This window comes from Anas platyrhynchos, chromosome 1 (assembly GCF_047663525.1).
Source record: "Anas platyrhynchos isolate ZD024472 breed Pekin duck chromosome 1, IASCAAS_PekinDuck_T2T, whole genome shotgun sequence".
NCBI lineage: Eukaryota > Metazoa > Chordata > Aves > Anseriformes > Anatidae > Anas > Anas platyrhynchos.
Window position 1 is genome coordinate 62,269,195 of NC_092587.1, and position 12,636 is coordinate 62,281,830.

At 36.9% G+C, this 12,636-nt stretch overlaps 1 protein-coding gene across 1 annotated transcript in view; it reads left to right on the top strand.

Moving 5' to 3' along the window:
* PKP2 (plakophilin 2) overlaps positions 1-12,636 on the top strand; it is a 44,339-nt gene that overhangs the window by 6,100 nt on the left and 25,603 nt on the right. The window contains exons 2-4 of the mRNA XM_027455206.3: positions 1,871-1,983; positions 4,586-5,280; positions 9,854-9,992. Coding sequence (XP_027311007.3) covers positions 1,871-1,983; positions 4,586-5,280; positions 9,854-9,992 — 947 coding nt within the window. The remainder of the gene's footprint in view (positions 1-1,870; positions 1,984-4,585; positions 5,281-9,853; positions 9,993-12,636) is intronic.

Sequence of the window (12,636 nt, forward strand, 5' to 3'; positions counted from 1 at the left end):
TACAATCCAAATCATGAGTTAGACCAGGCCGGATCATTCTACTCTCATTGACGCCAAGCTAGCATGAATGTGTCTTAACAGATCACCTAATGCATGTTCAAAACTGTCTTGCATAGTCAAAGTACAAGAATTGCAAAATATGATTAAACAAGTAAAAGTAACTGGAAAGTATAAATAAATTGGATTTAAAATTATTGCACTCAATACACTTATATATTATACACAAATTTGGACTTATCATTTACAAATTATTGCTGTTATGTGAGACTTGTTTCTTTTCACCCTTGCCAAGCCTTTATGATCTACATTCACTAAGGTGTTAAAGACACGGGGGTACTGAAGTTCCTAGGGATACCCACATGTACCTGATGTAGCCAGGAGTCTAACTGCACAAACTGAAAGCCTCAGCTGTTTGGCACAAATGCTAGGTGCTTTCAAAAATCCTAGCAGGATTTAGCCTGCATGTTTTTAGCACTTGAAGCCCCTCGTGCATATGACTCCTAATATTTTTAGAAATGAAGACTTCATCAATTCGACCAAGTTAATGATTTGCTTCTGCCATTTCTTGTATTCTTTCTCAGACAGTATCTGCTATTTTGAAAATTCATGGCCAACTTCTTTATTAACCAGCATTATGTTCAGCCTAAGCATCTGCAACCTCCAGTGTCTCCATTTATGACAGATTTGAGGAATATCTTCCTTCTGCTTTTGATTTCTGTGTCACCTCTTTAAACCTGTGTGTTTTGTATTCCTGTATGTGGATTCTCATAGTAACTTGGAAATTTCATGAACAGTCATTTTGGCTGTATCTGTTACAAAGCTTGACTTATTTTTTCTTAATAGAAGGACTTTTATTTGAAAATGCATTGTACCAATGAAAGAGAAACACCCTGAGGCTTTTGGTTTTGTGGGTTTTATTGTGCATGTGTTTTCTTTTTTTGTTTCTTTCTCTTTAATTTAAAGAATAGTGAGGTCTTAGTGAAAGAAATAATCACCAGGCACTGCTCCATTTTCAGAGCTAGGTTGTGGAAAGAAACTATCAAGGTAGATATGCTGTGGATTTTCTACCTTGTTTGGCAGATTAGTGAACCTTACAGGTACAGATCTGAAGTGTAATTAAACACCGCTACTTTTTCAGCTTCATACACCACGTGCCTCCACAAGCCAAAGATTTTGTTTGTGGACTCATGTTCTTTGGGTGAAGCATAAGAAGATTAGTGAAGCATTGCTTGTTCCAATATATTGTCATTAAACTAGTACTTCAGGGAGAAGAAACATCAGCAGTTGAGGTAGACAGCTATGAAGTAAATAGTCTATGTTGAGTGTATGGTATTTCTTTAGTGACAGTTGAAATTACATCTCTAGGGTTTAACAGTAACAGAGGCATACACTTAAGCCCAGTTTGCTCCGTTGCAATCTACAGTTGCAATATTTTAACTAGTTTGTGTACTGGGTGTGTTAGAGTCAGACTCTTACGTAAACCGTACGTACACATTCAAAACGGTAACAACGAAAAATAAGTTCTTGGTAGCACTTAATTATCTGCCAGTATCTGGGATATTTAAAACATCAACTTGTTGTGTTTAAATATCTTCCGTGAAATAGCTGCATGAACAATAAGACTTCTAAAAGTTAAATATGTCTTAAGTAAAATAAATGAGAATTATCTGAGGCCTGTGCCCTCAGAAATCTTTTCTTAGCCATATTTTGAATGCTATGCACTGAACACAAACATCTTTCCATCTTTCCCCTCTCTGATTTTCAGCTAATATATATTATCAGCAGTGTACAAGTTACTTCCCTAGTACTCCAAACCATCCTTTATAGTAATATTATGTTTTGTTAAAATCTTACTAATTTTTATTTATAGGTAGTTTACACCGTGCTTCCAGTGTTCCGGAACGTGTTTATAACATGGGGATTACTGAAAATGATTTTGCATCAAGATCTCAGTATGGTGTCTCTTACTACCAGTCAAACCAGGTAAGGAAAATGAATGGGGATAAGTGCATTACCAAATGCATAGTTTATTTTGAAACCACAGATAACAGTATGTAGATGACATTTCAAGGTTTATTTGTTCACTTTTTGAAGCCTGATTTCTAGAAAAAGTGGTTTTTGTGATTGAGATCCGTCAATGTTTTTCTTTCCTTCTGGTCACTTCTGAGCCCAGTGGCTAAACTCAACATGGTATGACAGATGGGCTTTTTGCAATCCTATTGATTTTGTGAGAATTGGAATGTGGGTAGAAGATGAAAAATTGTACTAAATGCTATTTAGGCAGAGGCTGTTGCAAGTCAGACCTTCATCCATCCCAGCAGCCAGCAGGTCAGTCAGCACATACCTAGCCCAAAGTAGCCAGAGGCCATGCTGGCATGTACCCAGCCAAACATTTAGAGGTTGCTGGAGGGAGTTCAGCAGTCCTGCAGGGTAAAGAATGACAAGGGTTGGACCTGGGAATATAGTGAAAGAGGTTAGGGAACTAAGCATCCAAAACCACAGGAAAATAGATCACACTAGTTTCACAATGACAGGTAGAGTGTTCCTTATCATTTTAAATAATCCTGCTGTAATCTGTTTTAGCATTACAAGAATGTGAGTGGTATAGTCTTTGTAATACAATAGCGTTTTTAAGCTAATTACAGCTTCACTTTTTATTTTGACCCACTTCACTTGGGTTCATGGCCTAAATGCTAAAATAAATAGCTGATTTTCTTCAGGGTTTATGACTTAGCTCATAACTACTATGAACCAGTTATTATATGGTTGAGGGAGCAACCATATAATTTGGTAATCAACACATAGCTCAATTAACATATAGCTTGGAAATCACACAGTAGCAGTGCTGCTGCGTGATCAACATCAGTAAACAAATCAGTTCAGCTTGGGAATAGGAATATTTATTTTATAAATAGTTTAGGGGGCAAATTCTTTCTTAATTTTAGATGACACAAGAATGGCATGTTTTCATGGAATGAAATAACCTGGCGGCTGGCAAATTAATTAAGCAGCTCTGGCACTCTATGGCAAGAGTTAGAACCAGTTACTTGACTACATTTGTCCTCCTATCATTTGTTCTCACCTGTTACCCAGTCCCTAGCATTTAATGTGAATCTGTTCTTTTTAGAAGAGAGCAAAAAGAGCATAATTAGATGTGACATAGGAACAACAATAAAATAGTACAGCTTTCCTGACAGGAAAAGAAAAAAGAAAAAAAAAAAAAGGAAATAGGACATGCTGTTCTCCCATGCTGCCATAAAAGTCAGAAAAAACCACAAGGTCTAGTATTTCACAAAAGCATTCTTTTCTTTACCGCCAGACAAGAGATAAAGAAAAGATATCCTTGCATAACTCCTGTAGAATAAACACATAGACTCAATGATCCTAGCCTCAGCCTAATAGATTCAGCAACCTTTGCCCCTTTTGTGAGTCAGTTATCACCTTCAATAACTCCTCAACAGTTAAAAAAGGGATTTCAGTCACTATCTGCTAAGCCCTATCCCTTCAATGAATAACATCAGTGTAAACTTCAATGTTTACCTTTAAAAATGTCTGTAATATTACAATACTTTAATACAACATGAAAATATGTGGGACTTAGGTTTATGGCTGGATGCTACTGCACTCACTACTACTACTAATAATAATAATAATTAGCCATTGCTCTTCTATGTAAAGCAGATAGTCTCCCAAGTTGATTTAGTTCTGGAAAGTGTTGAATATGATCCAATTTTGAACATAACAGTTCAACAAAAGGTAGAAAAATTGAAGAGAATCCAAACAACACCCATGCAGTAAAAAGTTTTGAAGACACATCCTACAAAGAAGAGTTGAAGGAGGTGGGTTTATTGAGTTTAGAAATGAGAAAATTGGAAAACAAGAATATGATCGATTACTGTCCTTGCCCACTGGGGACAGGAAAATAAAAATCATCTTAAATTGTAGTTGTAGATTAAGGGAAACCATTGAGAAGGTGAAATGGTTATTTTGATTTCCTTGCAATGCTATGGAATCCCATTCATTTTCAGTTAAAGTTAAGGAAACAGGAAACAGGAAAAAGAATATCTCTCTTTACTAGATCCTCCCACAGTGTGAACAGGAGAACAAAATAACCTCTCAATATCCTGTCAAGGTGTACATCATAACAATATACAAGTGTTTTAGTATATTTTGATATCTGACTGACTAATTATCTTCTGTTGGGCAGCCTTGAATTTAATTTCAATAACCAATGTGAGTGTTAATCCTCAAGGACTTTCAAGCTGAAACTAAAATCTCTGTTTAAAAATACTGCTCGCTATCAGGTATAAATGACTCTGGCACCTATTTTGAGGTAGTATCAGAAGACTAGTTCCTTAGACTTTGTCTCCTAAAGTTTAGATCATACTTGTTCCTACCTTTGTTACACAGATACAAAGAAGTATTGCAGAATCCCACTTAATAACCAGTTTTGGTGATGTTCACATTTTATTTTCTTATTCTCATAGCAGACCTTATAGTTTTTATCTTTACGTTACTGGTTTGATTTCTTTGGCATTAATCCTAACTGCCGTAATCTGACTTTTCTTTTATGCACCCTTAACAGGTGGCCTCACAATCCTCTTATACAAATGGCTGGGGGACAAGAGTTACTTACAAGACAATGGAAGAGAGAGGTCAAAGACAACCCCTGAAGAGATTAGAGGTTTCACCCCAGCGGGGTCCTGAAAGATTTTCATATGTGTCCAATGATTTTCACTATGACAGACGGTTTTCAACTGGATTCTCTTCAAGGCACGAAGATAATAGGAGACCCAGCGGGACTGTCCCACCAAGATATGCTCGGTCTGAGATTGTTGGTTACACTCTTCGTGATTCAGTGAACAGGGGACGCTCTTTTAAAAGACACCCCCAGATGGTGGCTGTTAATGACACCATGCTTGATGGTGTCCCCCCTAGCCCTTCTGCACTTCTGTACCATCAAGCAGGCAACAGTCGCAGTATGACCAACCTTTTAGAGAAAGAGAACTACCTGACATCAGGCAGTGCAATGGGACAAGTAAGATCACCAACTGCTTCCCATTTGGGGTCTCAGAACAGGCAATCTTTTAGGTCCAGCTGGCACCAAACTACTTTCAGAAACACACAGACCAGGAGGGATGCTTCCCAGCCAGCTTCAGTAACCGGTGTTGCTGCAGAAACAGATGGAAAGAGGATGACACTGACAGCTGCTATGGCAGCAGCAGGGAGAAATGGTTTCCTGCAGAATGAACAAGTCACCATCAATGGATCTCAGCTAGGGTAAGCATAATGCAGGACCTATCTAGGTTATGGGGTGTCACAGCTGAAAGAAACATATTCGTTTAAGAATGGAAAGTAAACTATACAGCCAACATAGTGTGAAAATTCACTTCCAGTGCAGCAAAGGAAAGAGAGAGAAAATGCACGTCCGCACATCCTGCAGGGTCCACACCTCTTGCTCACGTTCGGGACCACCTTTTTCCAACAGTTGATCATATGTTTAAGGAGACACAAAGTAAATGCTGAGCAATATACGACTTAAATGATGTTACATAGTAATATATTGGCAAATTTTTTGCTTGTAAGAAACCAAATGATTTTATCACTGCTTCTCACTAGAGTACATCAAAAATATGCCAATGCATATTTTGCAATTCGGCTTTTAGCAGATTGACAGCCTTCAGTTGAAACTTTCATGGTTCTAAGGAAACTTTTTAGTTTTGATGAACTTCATTAAAACATAAGCAGAAATTTCTTCCTTAGAATATTCATCCTCAGAACAAATATAATTTGCTCTGAATTTCAGGACCCCAAAGCCTCTCGGGAACAAGGGTACCATATTCTGAGGTTTTGTTGGCCCCAATGGTAGGGGCTCCAGCAGGTTCCTTAGTGTGTTTCTGAGCCACAGACAGCTATATTGATATTTGATCTCATGTAGAAGCAATTTTGGTTCTTCTGCAAGGTGCAGTCATTGGCATCTAGTTGTCTGCCTGCACAAATTCAACCAAAGTGTTTTTCACACCCTCAGAAGTAAACATCTATCTTTAGTCATTGTGCAGGTGGCTTGCTTGGGACAGTGCTGAACTCATTGTGAAAGATTTGTGACTTATTGGAAATTTATTTGGCAGTGTAACTCCTTAAGTGACAGATTTTCAGTTCAGCTTTTGCTGGAAATTACAGAAGAAAATGATGGGAAGTGCTATGAAAGTGTGTAAAGTTCCTTTTGCAAATGTTTACACATTTCATTTATCTCAGTACTTCTGACCATTTAATTTACTTGTACATATCTTTAGATTTTCAAATAAACTAGGTTCTACTTTGGATTCATAGCTAGATTATTTTATTTTATTTTTTTGGGGGGGAGCAAGGAGCTCATTGGTCTACCCAAAGTTTTAAAAAGTTTCTGTAAAATATAATGGCTTGTTTTAGGGAGAGGCTGGTGAAAATTGGCATGTGAGATAATTCCCCAAGAGATTTGGACCACTAGTTTCTTAAATGTTGAGGAAGAGTTATTTTAGCTGACTGAAATCAGTATTTATTACATTTGCTTATATAATTGTTCATGATATCCACATAGATTATTACTCTTTCCTGATGTCTAAAATACACATTTAATAAGTTCCTCTGTAATTCTTGTCACTGGAAGGGCTTGATGTTGAAGTCTTAATTTGGTTATAGTACATTCCATTTCATCCACATCTAGCTACTGCACAATTTAATGTAGAATTAAGTGTTTAAAACATAATAGACCAAATTTTGCTTTGGAGCACACACAGCTGTCAAATTAGAGCTGTTTCACTTATTTGCATCATATCACCAGACATGCAGTTTCTTCCAACAGGACTTCTCGGTCTAATATGTTAGTAAAGACTTTCTCATTTCTTGTCATTTCCCATCCTCTTTGATTTCAAAGTTGCACTATGTGATAGACTGCTGCCTTATTTGTTGTTCCCTTAATAATGGGAGGGACAATAAAAATAAGCCTGTTTTCAAAGTAATTTGCTTTTCCCAGAAATTTGTACTTTTAATGCAAGTCACAATTTAGGATTTTTCAAGGTTAAGTTTTAATAATTAAGAGGATATTAAATAGTTTAGTAAGGTTGGAGAGAAATAGTGGACTAGTTCTGTATAAAATTTAAAATTGTACAAATGTATTTGCAAAATTTCTGTAGAAGAATAACTCATGCTGTGAAATCAAAGTAGAAAGAAAAAAAGAACAATATAGTGATGCTATCTCTGCATCTTCTGGTAGAGTGAAGCAGTTAAAAGCATCCATATATCAAAGGAAAGAGAGGGATACCACCTGAAGCTACCTGAGAAACAGCTTACAGCATCAGACCTCTAAATGCGCTGAGGACTGTCACAAAATGATCAGAAAACAGTAGATTTCAAAAATGTTATATTCTGGAAATTAAGATGAAGCTACAACTTGTCAAATCATTGTTCTTTTTAACAACCATTGCTTGAATATCCCTTTGTTTGTCATCAATACACATGCTTATTAGCCATGCGACTTTTAGGTTTGCCTGTAATTTCTTTGAGGGTAGTATGGAATAAGTATTACTGTCTGGTAAAACTTTATTTTATAAGACTCTGTTACTGCCTGATAAAACTTCAGTGAGAGCAAATGTTTTTCATCCAATAAAGAGCAGTCCTAGTATGGCAGTGTACAACATGAAGGAAAGATTGTGGTTACTACTCATGAAGGAGTATCAGCCTTGAAGGGATGATACTGGTGGATTTTGAGCTGCTGTCAGCCTCTGTGCAGTTCTGCACATCCACCACTTAGAAATTTGGTCTCTGGCCATAGATGAATTTATCTCAGTCTGGCAGGCTGGTGACTGCTGATGGGCCTCTGCCACTCTAGTACATTCCTGGCATCCTGAGGCTGAGTTCCCACGTATTCTTGATATCCCATCAGGGATCAGCTCATGCAGCTCTCTTGACCTTAGAAAGTGCATGGATAGAGTCTTTATTTGCCTGGTGAAATAGCTCACAATTTAACACATAAGAGATGTCTGCCACTCCATAGAAGGTGGCCAAATTTTTTAAAAGGTCTCCAAAGTTACTACACTAACTTGCAAGCAGGAAGGCGTGCACACATACATAACATGCTCACAAAAACATTGTTGATTTAAGAAACCTGGCTAAAACCCATGCTGGAAAAGCCTGCTTTTCTGTTCCCCTTAAGAGAGACTAAGAACAAGAAATATGATCTGTTTTTTTCCATATTCATTGTTCAAGATCTTTGAGTAAGTTTCTGATCTGTACATCTGACTAGCAATGTAGAGTAACTTTGTAGCTACTTTGTTTTAAATCAGGGCTAAAGTAAACTCGAAATCTGAAAGCCCTAAGCACTGCCAGAACAGAGCCCAGGGCACTACAAATACCAACTGCTGTTCTGTCTATTTGCACTTTGACTTAACTTCTCCATTGATATCCTCAGCGCACTGCCCACTTCTTTTCATCTGTGTCTTGCACAAGTGTGCTTCAGCATCTATATATGCAGCATATTTGCTCAAAACGCAAATTCTGGGGAGGGTAGAAGACAGGAAATAAAACGATTTACACCAAATGGAAATGTAAAGTCAGGTGGAGACCTCAGGGTACTGGAGCAGAACTTAATTTGGAACAGGTGCATCTTCATCTCTTTACTCTCCTTGCAGCAATACTAATTGCCTTTTGCCTTATGAATTACAGGATAGCTAGCAGAAAAAAAGAAAAATCTAACAAAATCTTTTTTTGTCTCAGAGGTCATAAATATTTTGTTCTGATTTCAATGCATTTGTATCAGGCTTCTCTGTGAGAGATCTGCCTGGTTTCTGCCAGCTTGCGTCTACCTTGCCTCTCCACAGCCTGTTCTGGGCAAGCCTGTGCTTCCAGGCTCTTTTGTCCTTGCCAGTCCATTACTGAGATGGCCTCAGAGCTGAAGAACCTAGTGGCCCCTGGTACAGTGCACAGACACGTGCTTTACATATGGTTCTTTTCTCAATATTAAAACATTTCTTATCTGAACTTCACTAATCTGAATATCATGTATTATTTAACATTTCATCTTAGTTAAAAGAAAAAAAAAATCAATTTAAGCAAATGTGTTTCCTAAGCACCTGTTTATCAAGGAAAGTATTTGTATGAAAAATTCAAATTTCAGATGTACTTGCTGAAATGATTCTCATGAAAACCATTCTGATTCAAGTTAAAAAAATAAATAGAATAGGCGTGGTTTTGTGTCCCCACACACACCTTTTTTTTTTTTCCTTTCCTTTTCTTTTTCCTCCCTCCTCAGGGTGGGGAGTGTTTGAAACCAACAGGAAGTAAAAAGGCTGGGGAACATAACCACCCAGGTTATTCCAGAGTTAATGCACCTGATTGTGCCATGAATTGCTTTGTTCCCTCTACTAGGGAAAAAGAAATGGGTATGGTGATCTCTCTTTCCAATTTTTGATATGGTCTAGCACAATTATTATTCAAGCAAACATGCAGGCAGTTAGAAAGAAAATGACCATGCATATTTTTAATCCTACCACAGGCAACATACTTACTCAATTTATTCAAGGTGATTGTACCCTTCAGCTACTAATGTTTCCATGTTGTTTTTATAATTTCAAGGATGTCTTGCTTTGTCCACAACCTCGTATTGCTGCAACAATTCAATTTACGATTTTCTCTTCCCCCAGAATATTAACATCTCTTAAAGCTTTTGTAATATTTTCTTCTACTAGTAAGAGAATAATTTTCTAAGTAAAGCTAATTGAAAAATATGAATAGTGTGGTATTACAAGAAAATTTGCAGGATAAATGATGATTTACTACAGTCTTTCTTCACTCTATTTTCTTCAATTATACTTTTAAGGAGCCCAGAAGGGGAGATGACCCTGGAACATGCAGTGAGCATATTGAAGAGTGAAAATACACAGTCAATACCTAGGATTCTTGCTGCAGTGACCTTCATACAGCATGAGTGTTTCCAGAAAGCAGAAGCCAGAAGAAAAGTAGGTGATTTTTTTATACACGCTTCCATCAGGTAGAGCAAATAATTGTTCTACATGGTACTGTTTACCAGCATGAAAAAATGCATTCCAGGAAACCGTGTAGAATACTGATGTTGAATATTTTCCCTAAAATATGCTGATGCCTTTTGCTGCAGATTAGTTAGGTCTGTAGAGTAGCACTGACCTATCCTAGCTGAAGTTTAGGTTTTAGCATTTTGTGATAGGAAACATGGAAACGTAGAGTAAGAAAGGACATCAAGAATTCACCCAAACTATTTGTAATTGCAGATGTTTCTGACCTTTTTTAAAACAAAATAATAATAATAATAATAATAATAATAATAATAATAATAATAATAATAATAACACAAGCTCCCTCAGACAATCAAGGAACTTTACTACTCGGTTAATCTTAAAGTGTAATTACATCTTCCTTTTGCAAACTGTTCATTAGTTTCTATTTTGTCTTGATGGATATGGAAAAAAATGTCTATATTTCAGTCCCTTTTATAATGATTTTTCATGTGTGTTGAGGCTGCTAAGTGTATACTCGCTCAAGCCTACACTTTTGCAGGCTAAATTAACATAATTCTTTCAGCTTTTATAAGTTGTAGAGCCTGAACTTTTTATCAATATAATTACTCTCATCTCTCATTTGACTGGCATGCTTACACTGTTGGTGCAGAAATATCCCAGAAATTGAAAGTCTGGGAGTACCCTGCAAAATTATCCAAGCTTCAGGGTTTGCTAGAACCACACAAATGTATTAAAACAGGATGTGGATGAAGCAAACTGATAGGAGCTTGCTAGGACTGTACGAATACATTTGTATATTGTATAGATTGATCAAACAGGTCAAACTCTTAAACGTTTTTGACAGGACATATTAAAAATATCCTCTTCTTCATTTTTCTTTAAATTTCACTGTTAAACAGAATCATGGTTCATTTGACTGATAGTTCTGTACATTCACGTGTACAGCAGTTATTTATTTTACTTTAACCATTTAAAAATATCTTACACTTTCTTTATTTCATGATTTGCTCAGTCTGAACTGAAATGAAGTCATTTCAGTCTGAACTCTGTATATGCAGCCCAGTTCAGTGACAACCAGACATCACTCAGTCCTTTAGTAGGTTTAATGAACTTCACAGTAGGTCAAACTCTGTTTTGGAAAGAACACCTGTATAATTAGCAGCTTTAACTTTAGTTTGAGGACAGAGCTTCAGAACTGAATGTGTGAAGGTGGTTTATTATTCAAAGCTGTCTCAGGCAGCTTCCCTGAAAAACAGGCAGAGGACTAAAAATGTTCAAACTGAACCAGTCAGCCTGAAGCCTTCTTCTGTTCTCCTGTCTATCCCACGTATCCTAGCTAAGCCTCTCTATTTGGTGCCCATCAGACCTTTCTTTGTTTGCATTGTCTTATTTGCCATTTTTAGCTTTTCAGTGTGCATTCCTTTTCTCTGTCTCCTAATGCTTTGTTCTGCATTACACAATGGTTTGTAAGTCTAGTGGCTTTTCTTTTTTCTTTTGAACATGTGGTCTTACAGTATTTTGGTGGATTTTGTCTACCAATGAAAATTTAGACAGACCAACCAATAGCTTTTGTAAAGCTCTTCTGCACTTGGGGTCCAGCTGACTACACTTGTTTTACAAGAGCTACAACTCACTTAAAATTACTGACAGAAAGTCAGCATAAATGTTTGAATTAAAAACAAACAAACAAATAAAAGAACCGTAAGGTATTGGTGTCAAACAGGCTTATCTACTGTAATAAAACGTGCCTTTGCCTTCAGAGTGTTCTAATCTCTGCCTACCTTCAGATATAGATTTCTGTATTTCCTTCTGTTAGAATCTAGGTGTTTTTGAATGAATGCAGGGTAGATCAGGTCAACAGTGCAACAGCAGCAAGAAACTGCTTTTTGTACAGTTGAATCAGAGGAAAGGCAGACATGCAGTGTAGTTTGCTGGGGTACTAAGGGCAAAAGGCTTTGTTGCAGTTCATTTCTTCTGGTTTTCAACATCTATTGGTCATATCAAATTCTTTTTATCATTAGGCTCTGGAGTGCTCAAAACAGTTATATCAGATTTCTAAGTCTTTCATATGCTGTCACTTCTACACAAGGATGAGTTTGTCCTCAAAGCCATATGGCATTTTTAGATGCTGGAGGAAACCATCCTCAATTGTACATGAATGTAAGATATTTTTTATTGTAATCTCACTCTTCAATGAGCCAAGGTTTGAGTATACTGTGTCGCAGCTCATAGTGCATTCATCATTTGTCACAACGCGTAGAACTTGGAAACTCTTTGTTTCCATACAGCTGTTATAAAATAACAGCTTCTTAATTCTTCGTTCATTTGGGGCCAAAATTTCATTTTTTCAAAATTAGACACTGAAGAGTAGTCTTTGTTAAATGTGGGTGATTCGATAGTTGACTGGCTTACAATGTTTAACAGTTTATGTTTTGAAGTTCTCTATTTTTTTCTCAGTATGCCACAGATAAGTACCAAGTAAACTGTATTCTTATTTAACATATAGTCAGCACATGCACAGAAGTTAACAGGGAAAAGTATTATCTTTCCCACCAGCCTGGCTGCCAAGTAAAAAATACAATCTGACACATCAGGAACATGTAACATC